At 35.5% G+C, this 25,885-nt stretch overlaps 1 protein-coding gene across 4 annotated transcripts in view; it reads left to right on the top strand.

Annotated features, from left to right (window-relative positions):
- EXOC6B (exocyst complex component 6B) overlaps positions 1–25,885 on the top strand; it is a 477,149-nt gene that overhangs the window by 191,799 nt on the left and 259,465 nt on the right. For all 4 annotated transcript variants that reach the window (XM_023760613.1, XM_006096760.3, XM_023760615.1 and 1 more), the window contains one exon: positions 616–684. In XM_023760613.1, the coding sequence (XP_023616381.1) occupies positions 616–684 (69 nt within the window). The remainder of the gene's footprint in view (positions 1–615; positions 685–25,885) is intronic.

The following is a 25,885-nucleotide window of genomic DNA, read 5'->3' as shown; positions in this document are numbered from 1 at the left end:
GAGATTCTTAAACATGGAGATGTAATCTCTGCCTTCATGGATGCAAGCAAATGAACAAAATTGTCAATAAATTTGAACCAATAAACATAGAAGTGCTTATATTCTGATCAATCATACATTTACCAGTGTTACAGTAAAAACTTCAGCTAGGTCTTTAAAAAAATATTTCTTATGTTATTTTGTCTTTTATGCTTTATTTTGTTTTGTTAAATATTTACTTTCATAGTCTCCTTTTATTCTTACTAAATTTCTATGAGTCAACTGATAGTTTCTTTTTTAGTTGAAGAAATTAAGGCCAAAGTAAATTGTGATTTACTTTTGTCAGGTCACATAACAAATCAGTTTTAGCACTGCGACTCTACTCCAGTTCTTACCTGATGTTTTCTGTTTTACTTTCTCTTTTGATGTATAGGCTTAATCTCTAGGCGTTGTTCATTTGCTGGTATTACTTCTAGGTTTGGCTTTTCCATTCTTCATCTTATTTTGTATATGATCGCCCCTCTCTTCTTCCTAGCATATTTCCGTATCTTTTCCTTACAGTGAGTAGTAAAAATGAATGCAGTTGTTATTAATAGCTTTGTTTGAATATTTTGTGACAATCTGATTGTTTTGCAGGTACCTGGGACCCAAGATTTGGTGGATTTCTCTCCTGTTTATCGATGTCTACACATATATTCTGTCCTGGTGAGTCTTTATCTGGCTTTGCCTAATAAAGATATATATTGAATTCAAACTCTGCTTTCTCATTTTTGATATTTTTCTGTTTATTAAGAGTAAGGACAGAAAACTATTACTTAAGGAGTATTAATTATAAAAAATCTTTTTTTCTTGGATCTTTTATGGTTGCCATATAATATGCCTTAGCTAGTAACATTAATTTCTATGTCAACCTGTTTGTAGATTATACCTAAAAATAGTTACATATTCAGATTTCAGTTCTTAATTTAATAATGTAGTTATTTAGATAACAATAGCCTATATTTACATCTTACATTAGTATATGTAAAAACTTTTTTATTCCTGATGACAGTTTTTCCTTTTGTCATACAAAGCATATGGAAAGGGGGGAAATTTTATAGGTGTGAATGGTATTCTAATAAATGATTTAGAATTTATCTCCATCTGTACACCTATGTGCAGACACACAGATATATACAAAGTCAGTAAAAAAAATTAAACTATGAAGTTAAAGTATCATGAAAGACAAATTGATGAGAGAAGCCCATTATTGATAATTTATATAGCAAAGTTCAGTGAAACTTCTATCAGGTTGTTTTTAATATCATTTTAAGCGAAATAAGTTTGAGTGTATCTTATTGCCCGGTCCAGTCTGTTATTCATTTTCTTTCTTCATGTATTTAACGTATTGTCACTAGGCCATTACTGCAGATAGTTTGGGACTGCTCTGTGGATTTAAAAAATATGTATTTATTTTTATTGATTTCAGAGAGGAAGGGAGAGGGAGAGACAGTTAGAAACATTATTGATGACAGAGAATCATTGACTGGCTGCCTCCTGCATGCCCCCAACTGGGTATCGAGCCTGCAGCCTGGGCATGTGTCCTTGACCAGAATTGAACCCAAGACCCTTCAGTCCGCAGTCCGACGCTCTATCCACTGAGCAAATCATTTAGGGCTGGTCTGTGGATTTTATGGCCTGCAGTATTTGGTGGTGATCTCCATTAGTTTGAGAAAAGAGCTGGTAACGTCCTCTCTTCTATTCTCCTTTCTTTTAGTTCTCCTTGCTGTTCAGCTCCCTCTTCCCCTGTCTATTCTCCTTTTCCACTCTTTTTCTCTATCATTTCTTGTTATATAAAGATGAAGCAGGATATAGATTGAGATGTATCAAGGCTTTAAAATAAGTAGACAGTTTTTTTCATTCTCATGTACAGAGAATTACAGAAATCATATATATCTTACTTGGCGACACAATATTATCATTTCATACAAAGCCACCTTTTGTATTTTATTTTATCATGTTTTTTCCATTTGTCTCTTATCCATAAGCCCACTTGTCTCCCATCCCTAACTAACTCTAATATGTTTAACATATGGTCATGATTGTGTCCTTGAAAATTTGTGATTTTTTTTATGTATAGGTGTTTTTAACTTTCTCAAATGGTGTTGTCTTATGGATTGAGTTTTACTTCTTGTAGTTTTTTTTTTGAATTCAGCACTATTCCTAATATCTATTCTTGTTATTGTCTGTATATCTAACTCATTGCCTCCCACTTCTGCTTGATAGTTAACTGATGGTTTGTATTTGCTGTTGTTATTATCTATTATGTTAATGATCAAAACTTAAATTTGCCTCTAACATTTTCCTGTAACAAATAGTATACCCTTATGGACTAGTGTGTAAATTTCTATGGTTTCTTTACCTAGGAATGAAATTTCTGGGTCATAAGGAATATGTAAAATACTTAATTTCACTAATTTTTAAATTTTGTTAACCTGATGGATATTGAATGACAGCTCTTTGTTATAACTTGCATTTCTCTGATTACTAGTAACATTGTGCTTCTCATTTTAGACTTACTAATCATTTAAGGTTTGTCTTCTCTAAACTGCCTATCTTTAACCTTTGTTCAATTTTGTATTGCATTTTTTTCTAGTAAAACACCTAGAAAATAAATATAATTTTTTCCCTCTGAAATGGCTAGCCTGTTATATATAAAGTAGGTGAAAAGGGTTTTTTTGTTTTGTTTCTGTATCTCAGTGATTTTTTAAAAATTACATTTGAGATGACATTGATTAATAAGATTATATAGGTCTCAAGTGTGCATTCTATGATACATCATCTGTATGTTGCATTGTGTGCCTACCACCCAAAGTCAAATCTTCTTTGGTCACCATGTATTTGATCCCTTTTACCATTTACTATCTCCCTAACCTGCTTCCCTCTGGTAACCATCATACTGTTATCTGTGTCTATGAGTTTTTGTTTATTTTTTTTCTTTATTCATTTGCTGCTTTCAGTTTTATATCCCAGATGAGTGAAATCATATGGTTCTTAACTTTTTTGGTCTGACTTATTTTGCTTAGAATGATATTCTCAAGATTTCTTATTTTAGTTTTCTCTTTTTGCTGGGAAGAGAAATTTCAGAAATTTCTTATATATGGTAGATATTAACAGTTTAGGTTACTGTGAATGTTTTTTTCCAGTTTGGCACCATACGCTAAACTATGTCTATATTATTTTTTATGAAACAGAAATTATTGATTTTGATATAATCAAGTCCATGAATTGTAACCTTTCATGTAGTTTGTTTTGTATTTCTTGTTTTTTTTAATCCCTTTATATTCTGACGTCATAGAGCATTCCCTTACATTATCTTTAACATTTTACCATTCACATTTCAATTTTGATCTAGCTTGGGTTCATCATTTTATATACTATGAAGTATAGATCGAACTTAATTTTTTTCTATATGATGAATTCAGGTTTACCAATCTCATCTACTACATTATTTGTACATCTCCAGTGATTCCTGGTAGTACCTCTGCAATACCCTAATATGCATATTTATATGAATCTATTTTTCAGCTCTATAGTTTGTTACATTTGGTTTTTTAACATATCTACATAAAAGGTAAAAGAAGTCCCTTCTCATTTCTTCTCTTTTAAATTGCTTTCACTATTATCAACCTCTACTTTTAAATATATATTTTAGAATCAGTTTGAGTTAATAAAAAAGTACTTCTAGGATTTTGATTTGAATTGATTGCATTTATAGATAAATTTGGGGTCGAATTGGTACTTTTATAATGCTGAGTCATCTCATTCATGAAAGAATAAGATCTTTTAAATTATTTAATTGAGCTTTTTCTATGTCTAGTAACATAGAATGCTTGGGCATTCTTTGTTAGGGTAATAGTAAAATACTTGTAATTTTTGTTACTGTTTTCTACTTTATTTCTAATTAGTTATTGCTGATATTGAAGAATGCTTGATTTTTGTATGTTAACCTTACACCTGGCAACTTGGCTCAACTCTTTTATTACAGTTTGTTTTTTAGTTTATGATAGCTTACTATATAGTTGATCATAATGTCTGTAGATATTGATTTTGTTTCTTTTATTTCTGTTTGTATATCTCATTGCTCTTTTTATTGTCTTATTGTATTCACCAGGATCATTATTACCTTGTTGTTTAGGAAGGTGATATTGTGCATCCTGGTCTGATTTCTTATCTCAAAGAGAATGTATCTGTAGTTTTTCTCTTAACTGATGTTTACAGTAGGTTTTTGGTAAAGATTCATCTAGTTATTCCTAGACTCCTGAATTTTTAAAAATAAAAACATAAATGAATGTCACATTTTATTGAATTTGTATGCTAGATATATTGATATAATTCTGAGGTTTTTATCCTTTAGTTTATAAATATGATGAATTTCATTGATAGGTTTTTCTGATATTAAACCGTCCTTGTATTCTTTAGATAAATCCACCTTGATGAGGATGTATTACTGCTTTTTTAACATCCTGTGGAATTTAAGTCTTATTTGTTTATTCATTTATTTTTTTATTTTTACTCTTTATTTTTGGTATTTATATGTATGGTTATAAGTAACACAGGCCTATACTTTTCTTTCTCTTTTTGGTATTGTCCTTATATGGTTTGTAAGTCAGTGTTATACTAGTCTCATTAAAATGATTGAACATTCTTTCCTTTTCTCTATTTTATGAAATTATTTATATAAGATAGGAGTTATCTATTCCTTGAAAATTGAGTAGAAATCCCATGTGCAGTCATATGCATTTTTTTCTTTGCCATACAACTTTCTTTTTCCTCCCTATCATCCTGATTCCATTTTCCATGATTTTATTTAGTCTCTTCATTAGCATGTATGGTTATAGGAGTTCACAGTTGTTTTTAACCCAAATGTCATTAGAATAAGAACCATATTCACGCATATCAAGTTTTAAGGTTTATGTTAGGCCTCATAATAGCAAAAATGATTTTTTCCTCTTAAATAGTGTGAAGTCTATGAAAATGGATAGTTTGTTTAGTTTAATGTTATATTCTTAGTACAAACAACAGTCCTTGACATATGGTAGTTCCTTACTATTAGTTGAATGAATAAATAGAAAAGTGGTAGCTGAAGAATGCAGTACATTTGTTTGAACATATGCAAACTCTGACCTTATTATTCATTTACTTATTTACTCAATAAACACTGATTTTCTCTTCTGCATGAAATGGGTTTGGAGAAGCAAGGATGAATGAATAAGTCAAGAACTTCTGCTTTAAAAGGAAATTACAATCTATCATGGCAGAAGTTACAATTTTTGAATGACTATAATATGACAGCACTATATCTCATTACTGTGTGCATGCTAGTTTTTGTCAAATTTTATGATATGGAAATTTTAACAAATTTTCCTCAAGTGAGAGCTCTAATAGTGATTCATAAGAGTACTGAAGTAATTTATTTGCGCAATTAAACCTTAGCTTTTCACATGGGGAATGTGATAATAATTACCTGCTTAGTGCAGTTATAGGTATTGTATGAACAGTGCCTGTACCAGTCTGTGGCACATAATTAGCATTTAATAGAGGACAGTTGAGCTAGCAAAAGTTATTTATTTCTGATGCTGATTATTATACACATAATTAGTATTTTAAAAAGTATTTGACAAAGTATAGACATGTAAATAGCAGTTCTAATCTCTGCCATCAACATAAAAAGTTGATCAGTTATTTAAAATCTGTACATTCTTAAGTATACAAAGACTGTATAGTCCTAAACTGTGAAGACTAAACAGGAAGACCTTAACTTGCCCATTTAAAAATAAATTCTACACAGTGGTATTTTGTAATGATGAGATATTTGATATTCATAACTTTATTGTAACAATTTAATGAGCCAGTGTTTATATGGCAGAAACAGACCTTCTCTCCCATGTTTTCTGATTTTTAAGAGATATAACTTTCCAAAGTGGTAAGATCTCAGCTCTATATTTTCCTGGAATGCATGGTTATCTTTTAAACATCCCCAGAAGAAAAGTAGGGGAGGCGGGGGGTAAGGGGAAGAGATCAACCGAAGGACTTGTATACATGTTTATAAGCCAAACCAATGGACATGGGCAACAGGGGGATGGGAGCATGAGTGGGGGGGGGGGCGGGGGGAGGTTGGGGGTTAAGGGGGGGATGAGGACACATTTGTAATACTTTAACTAATAATAATAAAAAAGAAAATATCAAAAAAAAATAAACATTGCTGTTCCAGATTTATAGGGACTTTAATAACTCAGATATCTCCTTTGCTAAAGTAAGGGCCAGACCATGTATAACATCTAGGGATGACTCTTTTCAAAGCTTTTTGGGGGCTGTAATTTGTCACTTTTCTGTATTTGTTTCCTCATCCTCAAAGGAGTAATTTGTATTTTGTATGGTGAAGGATAGGTCCTCATAATATTGGCAAAGATATTTAAAAGTAGATTATTTAATGTAAATATTTGTAACAAATAGTATCTTACATTCTGATGTAATTAAGATTAATATTAGATTTGGGAGTAAAGAAATTAGCACTGAGCAGAAAATAAACCTTATTCCTCTCATTGCTTTCCATTCCAATACTTCTCTTTACTTCTTCATTCTTCGTTTCTCATCAACTCAGTATATTTATCTTCTGTTCATATCACCACCCTCAGTCTATATCTTACTGGACTTTTTAGCTGCTTTTGACTTTGTTGATAATGTCCTTCTTAAAATTCTTAATCCCTTCGTCTTTTGTCTCAATATGTTTCCTTCTCTTCTACCAGCCTTTTTGAGAATTGTTACCTGTTTTGGTCCTTGTGGGCTTTACTCCTTTGTGTCCTTCAGTGTTCCCACTTCTTTCTCTCCTTCCTTTCTTGAATGATAGTACCTATTTTCATGGTTTAATGTGCTAATGACTTTCAAACCTGTATCTGTATTTCTCAGCTTTTCCTTGAGCTTTGCACTTTTTAGTATATAGTGTACTGAACCATACCTTTTGGATATTCCATAGGCAGCACAAGCCCCGTGTTTCAAAATGAACTCACTGTTCCCACCACCACCTTAAAACTTACTTCTGAATTTACAGTGAGCCCAGGTAATAACAGTATCATCTACCTAGTTACCATGCAGAAACCTAGACTCTTCCTTTTTCTCATACCATATTCAGATCTCCAAATCTTACAAATGTTACCTTAATCTCAAAATTTTTACTTCATCTGCCCTGACCGGTTTGACTCAGTGGATAGAGCGTCAGCCTGTGGACTGAAGGGTCCCAGGTTCGATTCCGGTCAAGGGCATGTGCCTTCGTTGCAGGTACATCCCCAGTAGGAGGTGTGCAGGAGGCGGCTGATCGATGTTTCTCTCTCATCGATGTTTCTAACTCTTTATTCCTCTCCCTTCCTCTCTGTAAAAAAACCCAATAACATGTATTAAAAAAAATCTTTTTTTACTTCATCTCATCCTCCCCATCTTAAAATGGTTGCCCTAGTTCAGATTCTTATAGGGATTATTGAAACTAACTGTTCTCTCTACCTTACAGCATAAACCACTAACTCACTTCTCCCTGTTGTGACAGTAATCTGTCATGCAAATTTGACATATATGTTACTGATTAAAATTCTCTAAGTGGTCGTCTGTGGAGTAAAATATAGAATTATAGAAGATAATATAGCATGTTGTAGTTTAGAAGGTTTTCCATGTCCTGTCTGTCATATTTCTGCTGCTTACCACCTAGCTTTCATGATACATTCTCATACATTCCTCATGCTAGTCCTACTGTATGAATTGCTATTCTCATTTCTTTATAACTCACTAATTCATATTTATTTCATACCAGCAAATTTTCCTGACATTTCAGGTTGACCACGGTGGGCCCCCATCCCCTTTGCATAGGACCCAGTCCATGTTTCTATTAGTGCATATTATATTATATTATATTATATTAATTATATTATATTATATTATATTATAATATTATATTACTCTAAATATGTACTCTTTTCCCTCAATAGAGTATAAGCTCTTTTAGGGCAGGTACCATATTTTATTCATCTTTTTTAGCCCTTGCACCTAGCACTCAGTACTCAATAAATGCTTGTTTTTGATTTTGAAAGATACCTGCCCTCCTTTGACCCGCGAATGAATCCAGCATTTTAGTCTCAGGCAATGTTATACAATATCAGGGCTGGGACTCAGACGAGGGAAAACAGTTCTATTGGTGTCCAACGGAAGGATCATAACAGAAGTAACAAAAAGTTCTAATATTTTGTCATTTACAATAGTGTTTATCTGAACTTTTGGCCTGGAGGATAACAAGGCACACTTTGAATAAACATGGCAATATTTATTATTTTTAGTGAAACCGACCTTCCATTCACCCCCCTTTTATGGCTGTGCTGCTTATAAATTCCCAAAGGATTATTTGAAAAATCCTACTTATATCTGCCAGCCTTATCAGTAGGGCAGGAGTTCACGTATTGTAACAGGAGGTCAGACTTCGGTCATGGTCTTATAGATGGGGCCAAGCACCTGTAAATTCTTCCTTTGGTGACTAAAGTGAAGTACAATATCAAACAGGCAGTGAGACTTTTCTAGGAAGTGCTGAACTTTGGCAGGAAGGGCAAACTTTGGCAGGAGGAGGGGAGGGAAGAAAGTGAACAAGGGTCAGATAGTGGTTAATTGAGACTTGGTCCTTGATGTAGTAATGCAATGGAAGTGTGCAGGGCAAAGGTAGATATATTTTATAGAATTACTTTAAACAGCTTTTACTGTTTAACTCTTCATATACAGTTTAGAGATGAGCAGGTAAGGGGCAGGATATAAAACATTTTACAGTTATTAAAGAGACTATTTTTAAGAAGGGATAAAATAAGCTAAAATGTTTTCTGGAATGGAAGTGATGAATAATAATAATCTGAGATTCTTGTACATGGTGGAGTAGTAGTTTAAAATATGGGTGGACTATCTGTTTAATGAAGATAAGAAACCAGTCTGTCTGGCAGATTTTTTTGAAAATTCTATCAACTCAGTGATGTCTGTCATGTTGATGGGCTCCAAGCCTTGAAACCAGCTCATTTTAGAAAAGATTTGTATGTACTTTTAAGCTCCTCTATATACTGCAACATCTTTCTACCTCTTCTCCAAATTTGCTGCCCACTCACCCTTCTATCACTGAAAGGATACACACACACACACACACACACACACACACACACACACACCCCATAAGAAGAACTTGGGTGTCATTAAGAGACTGGGGATCAAACCTGTAAATACAACCCTACCCCCAGGTATTTTTCTGCATGTGTGTTATACTATAATAAAAAGTTTACTTTAAAGATTTCTGATATCTTGGGTTTAGGGATAGAAATTATAGCAACACATAAATTTTTTTAGTATGCAGCAGCCCCTACATGGATTATGAGAACCTCAGTTGTATCTAATTCCCTTCGATCACTAAAGAAGACTGTAAACCGGCCAAAGATATAAGGAAATGCAGAATGTAATAGTGCATTGAATTCATTATTACAAAGTTTCTAGCAAGTTCAATATAATTTTTTAACTTCCTTGGGCAAAGGCCCTCTGAGAGTTTGATGAAAGCTGTGAACCTTTCCCCCAGACAAAATGCACATAGGTACATGCATGTAGAATTTTGCTTAGAATTTCAGAGGCTTCCCCAGTTTCTGAGTCTTATCCATCATAGACCTAGAAAGAATCCCTCATCTAAAGGGAACTACAAGGTGAGTTATGTTTTAGGTATCTGCTGATTATAGACCTGTGCCTCAGAAAAGCTTACCCCAGTTCCATTTGAGTATCCCCTTTTATGTCTCCTAAGGACTCCCTACCACCTTGCCTTTTTCTTAGGTTTAGAAGCCTTGCCAAAATCTAAATTTAAAAGCATATTTCAAAGTGACCTTATTTCTTTATCATAAATCCTTATTCTCTGAGCAGCCATTATCCATGGCAAGCTGTCTACCTGCTTTTTTTTGTTAAGAATAAATTAGCCTTAGCACCTAAACTAATAGTTTTGTCCCCTGAATTCTTCTACTTGGAAAGGATCAGAGCAGAGATTTAGGAATAATTATGAGAACTCTAGTCAGTAATTTACCTTCTTGAACATAAGTAATTGTATTGTTTTAGAGTATTTTACTTTTAATAATATCTCTTACTTTTAATAATATCTCTTTCTACTTGGCTATAATTAGGAGAGGTGAATCAGCAGCAGAGCTAGAACTTACCCACAAGCTCTTTACAATCCTTCAAGATCATCGCTGGAGCAGGGGATGGGGTGAGGTAGCGTGGGCAGGAAGCTTCCTGGAATATATTTCTCCCTTTCTAATCTGAAGGTTTCTGCTCACATGGTCTGCCCTGACAGCTGGAGGAGACTACAAATTCATGGTGTGTAGCTATAGATAATAGCAAGGAAAGGATGTGGTGAATGGAAAAAAGGACAGATATAAGCAGTTCTAAGTGACATGTTTTCTGAGGTGTTCAGGCAATTAGTGAAACTACTTAGACAACTTTGGTAGCAATCGGCTATTTTAGTAAAACACTTGGGAAATAAATACTGGAGTTTTCAACTAAAGGAAAGTGAATAGTTTTGGCATTCTCAAAGCTAGACTAAAAGATCCCATTGTATAATGGGAGTTGAAGGGTTGTTGTTTACATATGTATTTATAATAATATTATCTTGGATTATATATAATACTTTGTTCAGCAGTCTCATATAATACTTTGTTCACAAATTTGACTACATTAAGTAAGTGCCTTATAGGTTAAATATGAAGAAAACACCTTACTTGGTAGAGACTGGCCTTATGCTGAATCATGCTATGAAATAGTTTTGTTGGCACCAGAGGTAAGAGTTTTAGGGTTCTTATTCCTGAACTTTTATCAAAAGGCACTGTTGTTTAATAGTGTAGCAAATTTAGCAGCAAAAATTGGAACATAGACTTAAAGTAAATCTGAAGAATTAAATGTAGTTTTAATGGTCAGATTTTAATATTATTGATTTAAAAAAATGAGACCCCCATTTAAAAAATATAGCAAAAAGTTTCTGCTACATGTAGGTTGGCAAATGAAAAAAATTCACACATCAACTTCACATAGTTTTTTGTCAGTGCTTCTCACCAACCATTGATCTGACAGTGAATTCTAATAGGTAAATAGAGCTCTGTTTGTTTTTGGTTTTTTTTAGTTTTCATTAAAATTGATTGTATTTTACCATAGCCTAGTTTTTTTTTAGAGCTACTTTGATTCTATTATAAATGTTGAGACTGTTGAGTTGTATTTATTTTAAATAATTATAGTAAAAATCCTTTATTTAAACTCTTTCAATATTTTACAAAGACACTTGAGTGAACATTTAAATATTCCATCTGGGTGTTAAATATAAGCAGGGTCATTTACTCCTCCTATGGTAGAAATTAAGACAAATGAGAATGAGACCTATATGTAGGATTCTGGGTGCCTAGTTTGCGAGCAAGGTGTTTTTCTTTGTGTGTGTGTGGTGTTTTTTTTTTTTTCCTTCTTTGGCATTTTCAAAGATGGTGTTACAAAGAAAGAGAGAGGGAAACATCACCTTATTTTGCGGGTCACACGTAATTGGAAACTGTAGATAGAACTCTAGCATCACCAGAGGCGTAGAGCTTAATATTCAAGATTTGCTTAAAGTTGTCTCTAAAGATATGTTTCTGGAGAACACCAGTCTCATCAGTTAATCTGTTAAGAAAAAAGAGGCAGGCTCCTGTTTCAAATGTCATTGAAACTCTACTCTGTTGCTGTTTTGGGTTTTTTATAGTCCATATTGGTATATTCAAGTATATTCTGAGAAGATCTGCAAAAAAATAACCATTTTAAATTATAACCATGATAAATTTTATTTATTTACAGTGAAAGATGTAAAGATGGTCAGGAGACTTTCTGCTTTCAAAAAGTTTCTAATTGCCTAGCCAGTGTGCTCAGTGGTTGAGTGTCTACCCATGCACCAAGAGGTTGTTGGTTCGATTCCCCTTCAGGGCACGGACCCAGGTTTCAGGCTTGATCCTCAGTAGGGGGCGTGCAGGAGGCAGCCTATCAATGTTTCTCTCTCATTCGTATTTCTCTCTCTCCCTTCCTTTCTTCCTAAAAATCAATAAAAATACATTTAAAGAAAGTTTATAATTTAATGGATCTAGAGAAAAGCTGCTTTGTAAGGGACTCTGTAAAGGCCTGGTTTCTTAAAAAAAAATCCATCATTCTTATTTGAAATATATACATTTTTATTGGGAAATAAGAAAAGAACATTGAACTTTTAATGGAAAAGCTTTCCTGAGAACAGTAATTTGAAATGAGTATGTAGCATTTTCAAATCCTTTGGAATGGCATGTTAGGAAGGAATTCTGATGTTCATGTACTTGAAATTTATTTTTTAAGAACTTTATGTGACTAATATTTCAGGTGCTGATATTTAGACACTATTCCTTTTAATGATCTTTATAACTATTTTTTTTAATTTTCATTTTAAATGGACTTTTTCCCCCCTCTCAGAATGTTCATCTGTTTGGCCCCACTATCTAAGACAAATTCAAGTTGCACTGTGGAGAAGCCAGCTTATACTGTAAGAACAGAGCTGGAAGCTTTCTCGTTTGTTTCCATAGTGATCTTGAGTACTTCTGAGCCATAGAATGTATGTTAAGTATTTTCTCGAGAGGTTTTTTTTTTATTTTTTAATGTGGAAAGTTTTGCCCTGAAATATTTGGTGACTCCTAGTCCATCTCTGACACTTAACAGATTGTTCCATCACTCTCCTGCCATATCTCACGGCCTCTAGTTTCACTGACCCACCAAGTGCCTGGTGAGGTTAGATAGGCGTAAACACTACATAGATCATAGAGAAAAGCTGAGGGTGAGATACTTTGTGCACTGCATTGATAAGGACACAGGAAAAGCCATTTATAGTGATAACTTTCCTGGAGTATGGGCTAATGGGCCCTGGTTTGTAGTAGCTGTAATCTAACTTTTTATGATTGTCATATTGCTCTTTTAACCTGGTGACCTTATTACCCATGGGCATACATATCAATTGGCTTTGAACAAAACAAGGGGAAAAATGATTAAATTTTTTTCCCTAGACATGTTTGCATTTGTTTTTCAAAATGCTTACTTTGGGAACATTGAACTTCTCAAGTGTGTTTGCTTTTTTCCCTTTTTTAACAATAATATCTCACTTAAACAGCTTTAGATACCACAATAATATAACTATTTATTAAGCTGTGGTAAAATGAATAAGAAATAATTCATTTTCCATATAACACCCAGTATTCCTTCTAAACACAATTTAAATTCTATCAAAACTGTGCTCTAACTATTTAATTTCTCATTGTTCTTATAATAAAGTAAATTTCTTAACTTGGCTTATACAGTCTTCCATATTCTATCCTTGGCTTAACTCTTACCTCACCTCTCGTTCTTTTCCTCCTGCCTGCGCATGGTCTCTACTCCAGATGGACAGACCCCCGTCTCTCATAATGATGTCCTGGAAAGGCAGTTTTCTTTCCTGAAACTTACTTTATATTTTGTTTCTTCCTTTTAATGTTTCTTTGTATAATTATGCCAAATTTCTCCCATTACTGAGAACTCTGGATTTGGCATTTATAATCTTCTCTCCCTCATCTCATATAGTGACTCAGATCACTTACATCTTTTTCTTCCTTTTCCTTTCTATTTTGGTTGTGACTGCCAGGTTTTTGTTTGTTTTCAGTTTTTAAATTTAAAATTTTTTATTTATTTTTTTTTACTTTTTAAAAATGCCTTCTATACTGAAAACTTAGTTTAATACATTGTCCCAATAGTTTTGGACATTATGAGGAGGAGTATAAATAACTGTAACCAGAGCCTCATGATCTAAACTAGAGGACAAGTAGGGGAGGAATTTCCTTTTGTTTTATAGGGGAAATTTGGTCATTCACACAGTTACGTAAGTTGCATCTACCAAAATGATCTAACCAGAAGCAAATGCTATAACTGGAGCTCATGTTTATCCATGGTTGTAGCAGGTGTAATGAAGAGTTTGTTTTTAACCTATGACTGGAACTGATTTATTTTAAATTATGGGGGATGGAAAAGCTGAGCTTGCGACTGTAGTGGATTCTGTATTTTCTCAGAGCCCTATAACTCAGACCACAGTGTGAAGATGAGGTAGTTTAGAGCCTTAACACTGGAGTAGAAACTTAGAGACTTTTAGTCTATCCACATTCCAGATTTTCTCAGAGCATAGGTAGAATCCATCTTATTTTCTTGCCTCAATGTTTTTCTTAAAATACCTATATTTTATTGATTTCAGAGAGGAAGGGAGAGGGAGATATAGAAACATCAATGATGAGATAGAATCAATCATTGATCAGCTGCCTCCTGCACACCCCTCTCCCACCCTGAGGATTGAGCCTGAAACCCAAACATGTGTGCCCATAAGTGACCAAGAATCAAACCCACAACCTTTTGGTGTAGGGGGTGATGCTCCAACCAAATGAGCCACACTGGTCAGGGCTCTATTTCCATATTAAAAACATTCAAATAATTTCATTCTCACAGTGTTTCTGTGAGAATGAAATTAAAGAATATAAGTAAAAACACCTGACATAGTATCTGAAGCAAACTAAATCTTAAAGAAAGATTTCTCCCTTCAACTCTTACTAGTACATATTCTGTTCCCTTTCCCCAGTTTCCAAAGTTCCACTTATAAAAATAACTTTTTAAGAATGCAGTGGGGAAGGAATAAGGGACTAAGAACTAGACTAATGCATATGCAGACATAAATATACAGATATAATAAATAATACAAGAAAACCTGTGCCTTTCCTCCCGCAACCCATCCCTATTTAATGTTACCATTATAAAAATTCTAATCTGGAGATTAAGAATCATAAAATATTAGGGGGAGCAGGGCTTTTGTATATTCTTTCTTTTAGTAATCTCTTTTCACAGAAAACTATTCTTGGCCTAGCACAGTTAAATTACTCGTTTAAGTCACATAAGTGGTAAATAGTGGAATTAGAATTAAAAACTAGTTATACATTCTGTCTTGTGTTTTTTCCTCTATCCATTATCATCATGATTAAAGTGGCTAAATTTATTGTGCTAGGTGTGAAGTCCAATTCTAAGCACTTACAAGTATGGTTACTCAGTATATTATATTGCGTCCTACTCTATATAATAAAAGCCTAAATGACCGTTAAGGCGGAACAACCAGAACGACTGGTCGCTATGATGCACACTGACCACCAGGGGGCAGATGCTCAAAGCAGGAGCTGCCCCTTGGTGGTCAGTGCGCTCCCACAGGGGGAGCGCTGCTCAGCCAGAAGCCAGGCTCATGGCTGGCCAGCACAGCTACCACAGTGGGAGCCTCTCCCAACTTCGCAGCAGCATTACTGAGCGGTGGCAGCAGGTGCAGCAGGCCATGATGAGCGCGAGTGGTGCAGCACCTGGCCCTGATTTAGGCTCCTCCCTGGCTGCCTGCCACTTGACACACTGCTACAAACCCCTGAGGGGTCCTGGACTGTGAGAGGGATGTCTGACTGCCGGCTTAGGCCCAATCCTGGTGCCGTTCTCTGTAGAAGGCAGTCAGTCTGAACAACTCAGTGACTCAGGGAAGTGCAGGGAACTCAGGGTGAGCCTGCCTTCGTGCTTCACTCACCCACTCGATGGTGTTCGCAGGACAGACCATGGTGGCTCAGTCCATGCAAGTACAGCAGCTGCTGAAGCTCAAGCAGCAGCCTGTGCAGTAGCAGAAAGCCATCCAGCCATAAGCCAGCAGTCGGACATCCCCTGAGGGGTCCTGGACTGCGAGAGGGTGTAGGCCGGGCTGAGGGACTCCTCCGCCCCCTAGAGCACGAATTTTGTGCACTGGGCCTCTAGTGTGATATATAATAGATATATAATAGATACATAAACTTTATAAACATAATCCATAATTTTTCTTCTTTTGCTACTAATAAGGGACTAGACCTAAGGGTTTTTTGTCAATAATGATTGGAAATAGGAATGGAAGTGGGAAGGCCTTTTGCATTTTTTAGTCTACCTTTTCAAAAAGTCTTTTTCCTTCGAAGTTGACTTTGCTGCATACTTTAACAATTCTGTATTCTCAGGTTTTATGTGACTATGTTTATCAAAATGGTTGTCCAGAACCATCTTATGGGGAGGCGTGCTGACCATAGGTATAGGGAGAAGTACAGTACTATCAGTTACTTTTATTACATGAAAATGATCTGTCTGCCTACTAATATTTTTTTTCTTATAACATAAAAAGATGCTATTGAAACCAGTATCTATAAGCAAGTGAAAAGTCTGTATGTAACACATCACACTTGCTGCAACTGGTTTTGGGCTTAAGCAATCAACAGGGCTACATATGACTTCTTAAAAAGCTATTATTCAGGTTTTTAGGAGGGGCTTGAGGATACTTTCCCTAGGTTTTAGTTGCATTTGGCATATTGTCTTTCCAGATTTTCCTACATTATTCAGAAATTCAGAAGTATAATCTCTTCCATCAACTAACACAGTAAAAAAGTAACTGGGTTTTTAAAAATCTTAATGGAAAAAACAAAAGGTTTTCAAGTATGGGTGTTTTCATTGGGAAGGATAGAAAACTATGAGTCTATACTAATATTAAATAGATATATGAATGAATGAATACATTTATACATAAATACAGGCATAAATAGAGGAGAAGACTGTGGTCTTACTTGTAGCAATATACATGTAGTAGTTGACATTTGGGAGACAGTTATGTGTCGCTTGCATCTCTGTACATCTTGTGTACAGAAGCACTGACTCTTGTAGACCATCTTTTCAAGATGTGTGTGCCATCAGATTTGTAAGGCAGGGATAATGTCTCCCACCTGAGAAAAAAAGCAGGTGTGCTTCCAGCTTTGGAAGATCAAGATAGTGTTTTTTTGTGGAACAAAGATTTTTGGATTCCCTGTGCTCAAGGTTCTTCTCTGTAAAGAAAACTGCTGTGTGCAGGCGTCACCTGGACCTCTTCACATTGCCCTGTGGAAATTGGGACTCTGAGGATCGGTGCAAGCATAAATGCTGATTCTCTGGCTACTGCTATTGATACTAGCCATGAAGTCCTTTATCTCTGATCCAGGAATTTGTGCCTTCTGCTAGCATCCATGGGACTGTGGTGTGGTAGTTTGTTGGCTTGCAAGTGGTTAATATCTCAGACTCTTCATGGTTCTTCATTTTGCAGTCATTACAATAAAGATTTATTCAGGCAAGAACCATCAATAGATACTAAATCTAGGTGGGAAATTTTGGTAAAGAATAGTATATTTGTGTGGTATTAAAGTTTCTTTACAAGGTTGCTTATTAATAACAAGGCAAAAATTGTAATTGGATGCCATCTTTACCAGTGATCAAAATTAACATCATAATTGAGGATCAGGTAGACTTGTGTGCCTCTGAGTGAGATGCCCTGAAAGGGATGCAACATTACTTATGTAGTATTTTGACCCCCAGTACATAACCTGAATCTAATTTATGAGGAAATGTCACAGAAACCCAAAATGAAGAACATTCTGTTAGGAAGGAAGGAAGGAAGGAAAGAAGGATGAAAGGAAGGAAGGAAGGAAGGAAGGAGAGGAGAGAAAAAAATATTTTTCAAAAATGTCACTAATTAAAGGTAAAGAAAAGGTGAGGAACTATTTTAGATTAAAGGAAAGTAAAGAGGTATGACAACTAAAGGCAATGTATTGTCCTATACAAGGGATTGGCAAACATTTTCTCTAAAGGGCCTGATAGTAAATATTTTAGGCTCTGTGGGCCATAGGGTTTCTGTCATAATCACTGAAGTTTACTGTTATAGCTTAAAAGTAGCCAGACACCATATGTAAATGAATGAGTGTGGTTGTATTCCAATAACTTTATTTATATAACAAGTAATGGGATGGATATGACCCCTGGGCCATGGTTTGCTGACCCTTGTCTTAGACTAAATCTTTTAGTTGAGGGAACATATGCTATAAAGGACATTATTGGTTCTGTTGACAAAATTGGAACATATTTTCTAAAATTAATAACTATTCTGCTGTTATATAAGAAATTGTTCTTATTCTTAGGAAATGCACAATTAATTATTTAGGACTAAAAGGATCATATATATTATAATTTCAAATGACTAAGGAAAAACATCCATGTAGAAGAGAGAGCAATTGATAAAGGATATGGGGCAAAATATTAAAGGTATGTGAATCTGGGTAAAGAGTATATGGGTGTTTTTCCATACTATTCTTACAGTTTTTCTGTAAATTGAAATTATTTCCAAATAAAAAGTTAAGCCCAGCCAGTGCAGTCTCAGTGGTGGAGCACTGACCCATGAAATGGTCATGGTTCGATTCCCTGTCAGGGCACATGCCCGAGTTTCAGGCTCGATTTCTAGTGGGTGCATTTAGGAGGCAGCTGATCAATGATTCTCTCTCATCATTGATGTTTCTATCTCTCCCTCTCCTTTCCTCTCTCTGAAGTTAATAAAAGAAAACATTAAAAACAAGCAAACAGAAATTTATTTATTTATTTATTTATTTATTTTTAAAAATATATTTTATTGATTTTTTGCAGAGAGGAAGGGAGAGAGATAGAGAGTTAGAAACATCGATGAGAGAGAAACATTGATCAGTTGCCCCCTGCACATCTCCCACTGGGGATGTGCCCGCAACCAAGGTACATGCCCTTGACCAGAATCGAACCCGGAACCCTTCAGTCCGCAGGCCGATGCTCTATCCACTGAGCCAAACCGGTTTCGGCCAGAAATTTATTTTTAAAAAGTTAAAAGTATGTGTGTTTATATATTTAAATTTACATGTATGCACATAGGCCATAGGGAGAGAAAAATATTAAAAATTTGGTAGTGCCTTTACACTCTCTTGAGAAATACCTATAAAAAAGAGAAATTAACCAAAACATGAATTGAAAAAGAATATCTGTGACAAGGGAAGCCAGCAGACATCATCCTTGGCCTAATCTGAATGCACTTAGTTACCAAAAGGCTGTAGTCTGGGGGCCAGAGGTTTTAGTGCGGTCTAAGAACGACGGTGGGAGCCACATTTTCCAGACTGCGAAACACAGGGTGCCTTGTTTAGTCAGCACAGTTTAGGTCAAATGTGGTTATGAAAAACAGATGAATGCTGGTGATCAAGTTGTACTTTGACAAATATTCCATTGTTTGAACATGCAGTAATTTCTGAAAAATGTGAAGCAGCCTGGACTGCAGAGATTGAGTTTTCTCTTCTCAACTCCCTAGCCTGCTCACAAAGGTCTTGTCATCGTGGGGAGTAGAAATAACAGGGCAGAAGAAGTATGTTAGATACTCTACCCCCCCACCCCCCTTTTCTTCTTCATCTTCGTCTTCTTTTTTTTTTTCCTTTGCTTTGCTTTACTGGCAAATCAAGCAGTTTGGGCAGGCTGTTTTGTCAGCTGGAGGTCTTGGGCTTTGGGGACTGCTTTTGTACTTCAGTTTTGTGTTGTGAATTAGATACTTTGAGTTTATCCCATTAAAAGAAAAATGGTACTTGAGGTTTAGTCACATTGTTATATTTCACTGGCTCTTCTGTGTATAATCTGTGAGTTATTATTTCATCCAGTGTCTACTTCTAGCTCAAGAGGCTCATCTATAGAGCTGTTCCTATAACTTAAGAACCATAATGATAACATAGCAGGGCGCAGGTGCTTGATGCAGAGAATTCTACTTAGAGCCAAGTCCTCTTTGATAGCTCAACTGTCCGTTTATATGCTTATGTTGTACTTTTTTGTTTGCTTCAGTATTTTGTCTCACTCACTTTGTTCATTCATCCATTCAGTAATTGTTTAGTGCATACTTATTGTAGGCAGAGCACATGTTCCATTCTTTTGTGTTTGGGTAAAATTTCTGTTCTGGATGATTAAGACTTGTGTTTTCCAATGTGGTAGCCACTAGCCACATGTGGCTGAGTACTTGAAACATGGGTAGTTTGAATCAAGATGTACTGTAAAGCATAAACTACATACCAGGTTTCAAAGGCTTGATAGAAAAAAAAGAATGTAAAATATTTCATTAATAATTTTTATATTGATTAGATATTAAAATGACAATAATTTGGATTCATTGAGTTGAACAAAATATATTATTAAATTTTATATCATCTGTGTTTTATTTTTTAATTATGGCTTTTTGAAAAATTTAAAATTGTATATGCACCTAAGGCTTGCATTATATTTCTGTCAAACATTGCTGCTCATCAAATGTGAATACAATGTGAACCTGAGTATTTCCTCCCTTCTCTTATCATGAAGAGATCCTGGTCATTTCTGGTAATTGTATATTTAGTATCTATCTATCTATCTATCTATCTATCATCTATCTTATATAATAAGAGAGGAATATGGTAATTAGCCATTACGCCCTGAGGCCTAATGACCAAGTGTGTCATGACCAGATCACAGATCAGCAGGAGGGTGGGCCAGCCAGGTACAAGTGGGCTGCAGAGAGCTAAAGGAGGGGGCAGGGCAGCAAGCTATGAGGGGGGAAGGAGGAGGGGGGCTGGGGGAGCTACAGGAGGGCGGCAGCGACATACTGGCATACGGATTCATGCGCAGGGCTACTAGTCTATCTATAAAAGCCTAAGCGACCGTTAGATCTTTTGACCATTCAATCTTTCTTTTTTTTTGTAGCTAATAACTGAATTTTTAAAATGAAATGTATTATAATAAACAAGGACTTTATAATTATTCCATGTGTGTGTATACATTTTGGGGTGACACCCTATATAAATTCTTTTTTTTTGCTTTTTTTATTGCTGAAAATATTATAAAGAGTAGTACATATTATTGTACAAAATATTATAAAGAGTAGTATAAAAAGGCAGCCCTTTTTATAATTCCTTCAAGGTTACTGTGCTGTATAGGCTAGTGGCTTTCTGTCTAGACCTGCGGCTACATTGTGATGGCCCGGACTGGCCCCCCGCCCCCAGTGTCTTGTGTCCATTGGTAATGCTTATATGCATGCATACAAGGCCTTTGGTTGATCTCTTACCCACCCCCCAACACTCCCCAGCCTTCCTGCTGAGTTTGACAGTCTGATTAATGCTGCTCTGTCTCTGTATCTATTTTTGTTCATCAGTTTATAATGTCGACCATTCAATCTTCCGACCGTTCGATCTTTTGACCATTCGACCAGTAGCTATTACACACACTGACCACCAGGAGGCAGATACTCAACACACAGGCATGGAAACATGGAACAGACTGATGAATCTCAGAGGGAAGGGGGGAGGGCAGGAAGAGATTAACCAAATATCTTATATGTATACTAGAGGTCCGTTGCACAGATTCATGCACCGGTGGGGGTCCCTTGGCCTGGCCTGTGGGGATTGAGCCAAAACCGGCAGTCTGACACCCCCCCAAGGGGTCCTGGATTGCAAGAGAGCAATTATTCTCTCTCTCTCTCCCTTCTCTTTCTCCCCCTCCCTGCCCCTCTTTAAAAAAAAAAAATCAATAAAAATATATACTTTGGGTCAGGATTTAAATAAATACAGTTGACACTTGAATAACATGGGGTTAAGGACACCAATCCCCCTTGGAGTTGAAATTCTGCATATAATGGTGTGTAGCCGAGGACAGTCATACGCATCTAGACAAGGCTGGCTCCATACTGGGAAGCCAGAATGGGAAATATCCTTTTTTCTTTTTCAATTCTTTTTAACTAGTGTTGAGAATTTTGCAGTGGAGTTGTTGGAAAAAAGACCAGTCAGTCTGAGAATATTGTTTTTACTGTGCCTTATATATTGAGCAGAGACAAAGAAGTATGAGACATATTCTAACATTTAAAAAATTGATATAGGTAAGATATGAGATGACTATTAAGATATATGGAAATTTCCTAATTTGGGTAAGGGCTTCTATGAAATATCCACGTCAAAAATCATACTGAATGACTAAACTTTAGAAGGATTCTGAATAAAGTCGGGAAAAAGACAAAGAGAAATACGACGACAAAGATGCCATTTACTACCTATCATGATCATTATTCCCAAGGTTCTAAGGCCCAGAAAAAGGAATTAAAAAGAAAGAAGATAGTATTAAAAACTTGTACAACATACACAATAGCATTTTTCTAAATCAGTTATTTCCATTAAGAAAGCACAATTGAAAATAAATAAACCTTTTGATCGGTTATATAGGAGTTAACCTAAAAAAATGTACAAGGCCTTTACGGGGAACATGTCAAAATCCTATTAAAGAATGTACAGGAAGCACTGAATAAATGAAGAGAGGGCTATTTTTTAAAATAGATAGGATGTCTGGACATTGTAAAACATTCAGTTTCTCCCCAATTTAATTTATAAAATCAATGAAGTTCAAATTATAATCTCCATAGGAAGTTTGTGGTAACGTGGCAGCCCTTTTTATAATTCCTTCAAGGTTACTGTGCTGTATAGGCTAGTGGCTTGCTGTCTAGACCTGCGGCTACATTGTGATGGCCCGGACTCCACAAGAAGTTCTCCTTTATTTCCATAAGGCTACATTTAGGAGGGTGTTTATTTTGGCATTGTTTCTGATAGCAAGTAGTGGAGGCAAGCTAGGTGTTCATCTGGGGGACTGGAGGAGTAAAATTAGTATTTACTTATGATTATAATATGCAACATATACAAGCAATTGTAAATTACAAATAATAGTTATATATCACAGTATAAATATTTCAGAAATATGGTGCTGGGCAATTCAAGTAAGAAACAATTCCATTGATAGCTTAAAATAATTTGTGTAAATGAAAACAAATCCATGAAATAACACTCTACATACTTTTTTCAAAGACACATTTTTTATATAAATAAATATGAAAGGTTCATTTGAATAATGTTTGAGTGCTTTGTTGATAAGGGGAATGGGATTAGGAATATGGTATACAAGAGAAAAAAAACAAAATGTACTAATATATACTTAACAGTATGTCTTGAACTGGAGTAGTATTATAAAATCAATTTTTTGCAAATGATAATAAAATGCTCTAAACTGTTTCTACTTGAATGTCACATTATCAGACCAATGCCATTAGCATTTGTGAAAAGTCTTGGAATTTCTTGTTTCACTACCTCTTCCTTAAAAATAAAAAATATATATTTTAATTGATTTTAGAGAGGAAGAGAGAGGGAGAGAGAGATAGAAACATCAATGATGAGAGAATCATTGATCAGCTGCCTCCTGCACACTCCCTACTGGGGAGTGAGCCTACAAACTGGGCATGTACCCTGACCAGGAATTGAACTGTGACTTCCTGGTTCATAGGTTGATGCTCTACCACTGAGCCACACTAACTGGGCTTCCTTAAAAATCTTAACAGAATTGCCACTAACATGGGTGGAATATTTTATATATTTCTTCTTTTCAGTGCAACTTGAAAATCAGTAGTTCTTTTTAAGGTCATTGATGTACATACATATCAGGCCACATAAAGTTGTTTCCTTATCTATTTTGGAGATCTATTTTGATGCTTATAGCCACAAGTATGTACACATGCAGTATGCCTAAGTGCATTTTAGTCATCATACATTCTTTAAAGGTCACACTTTCAAAGGAAAAACAGCTATACCAAAAATAAACGAAGTAGCCACATCTTTAAAACAACTATACTTTATTCATTCAATAAATTTATTTCGCAGAAATATTTTATTTTATATGGGTAGATTTCAGACCAGTTAGCACTCTAGGCTTTGAAGAGATGCATGAGGTTCCTTATTTGAAAAATAGAGAAAAGTTCCTTGCTGTAAGTTTTAGCACCTTTGTGAACATGAATGGCATTGAGAAGGTCCTGGTTCTTAAACAGGGAAAGAGATGCAAATTATATGATTAGCAAGTTTTCCCTTTCCAGTTTAGGGTTTTCATCTGCAATCAATATGAAACACATTTCTTCATTAAAACAAACAATTTTGATGGAAGTTTCCTGAAGCCACACTAGGCCTGTCTACCTCCTCTGAAGTTTAGTGTGATTTAGTCTTGAAATTTTGATTTGAGGGAGTGGAAAGTTTCAGAAGAAAACCTTCATCCATTATTGGAGGGAAAAAAAGCTACGCATGTCAGGTTGCTGGAAGTAGCGTCTATGGAAATAGACAGAACAAGCTGCATGGGAAAGGGTGGTAGAGTAGAAACAACAAGCGCTGGTATCAGACACATTTGTCTTTGCTGTCAGTGAACTTTGTAACTGTGGCTTTCAGTTTTGTTACAGGGATGGAAAAATGTACTTTAAAGAGTGGTTGAGAAGAATAATTGAGATAATAAGGTTGTTTATATAGAGCACATAGTAGGCATAGTGGTTGCTCAATAAATATTAATTCTTTGTAATATTTCATAAGGCATATATGTAAGCTTGCTCTTCTACTTCCATCACATCTTAAATTCAACCACATCGCATCAAGACTCTTAGGTAAAGTTTATTTTTATGAATTACATACAGGTGACCCTTGGGTAACATGAATTTGAATTGTGTAAGTCCGCTAATACTGATATTTTTCAATAAAAGTGTACAGTTTGTAAATGTGTTTTCTCTACCTTATGATTTTCTTAGTAACATTTTCTATAGCTTTATTATAAAGGTACAGCATATAATATAAAACAAAAAATGTGTTAATCAACTGTCTATATTATTGACAAGGCTCTGGTCAACAGTAGGCTATTAATAGTTAAATTTAATAAATTGGCACTATTTGGACAATATCTGGTCTTTCAAGTTTGAGGAGAAATAATTATCTATAATTTTTTAATTAAGCACGCAATGCTCTTGGTAGTTTCTGGGAAAAGCTATGTTGAAAATAACAGTCATGCCTTACCTTCTAGTATTGGCAAGGACCTGGAAACCAGATATAGGAACCTGGAGAAAGACAGTCACATATAAACCACATTGGTTTTGGCCTAGAAAAATGACTGGAGTAGAGAGAGAAGATGGACAAAATATGTTTAATAGTTTGCTCCTTAGATTGGGTGAGTTGCCTTATGAGGAACTCAATATTGTGTTAGTGTCGTCATGCAAGGTCTCTTTGGGCCTGTCAGGGTTCTGCAAAGCTATGTGAAATGTCAGCCTTGCTGGGATAATTCTCTACAGTTCATCTTAAGGGTTTATTTTTAATTAGAAATGACCCTCTGCTCTCTGACTGCTCTTCACTCTTGGCCTGGCTTGCTTATACTGCTGTTTTAAAAGGATCACTGCCAGCCCCAACTTAGGCAGAGCCACACTCATTCTGCATTAGTCTTAGGGTAGATCATCCTTCCCTAAGTTATCAAGTAGCCTTTCTTAATATCTGGCTATTGTGCAGTTTGTTCCAGGACCCGGCTTCATCTGGGCCCTCTGATTCAGAAAAGAGCGACAATTTCCCCTCTTCCCAGGCCTACCTTTATTACTCTGTTAAGGGAGACTTTCAGATGTTTAACTATTTAAAAAAAAAACCACTTTCGTTAAAAGTTTCTCCTGTGTAGGGTTCCTTCTGTTGGCTGAAATAATCTCATACAGTTATTTTCAAGTTGCATATTTGGTATTTACAGGGAGGAGTCATCAGGTAGCCACTTTATCTGTAATCAGAAATGGTAGATGACAGTGTCAACAAAGTATTGGTTTTATGGTCATCTTATTGCTCCTAGGATAGTGAGTTCCTTTCCAGGGGCCAGCACTGCTAACTCTAACCCTGTCTAACTCTAGATATAGTACAGGAACCACTTTTATTCTCACCTATCAGCTTTAGGGAAAGCACTTTTTTTTTCTTTTCTTGTGTTCTTTATCTTGGCATCTGGCAGATTCTGTACTAATCTTTCCGCCATTGTGTGCTCTAGGCTCTTTCTGGCCTGTCCGGTTGAGATCAGCAAGTGGACTGGAGACATCAATTAATGATGCCTTTGACAAAAG

This window comes from Myotis lucifugus, unplaced genomic scaffold, assembly GCF_000147115.1.
Source record: "Myotis lucifugus unplaced genomic scaffold, Myoluc2.0 scaffold_186, whole genome shotgun sequence".
Taxonomy (NCBI): domain Eukaryota; kingdom Metazoa; phylum Chordata; class Mammalia; order Chiroptera; family Vespertilionidae; genus Myotis; species Myotis lucifugus.
Note: the sequence above shows the minus strand (reverse complement) of the source record. Positions and strands in the feature narration are given on the sequence as shown.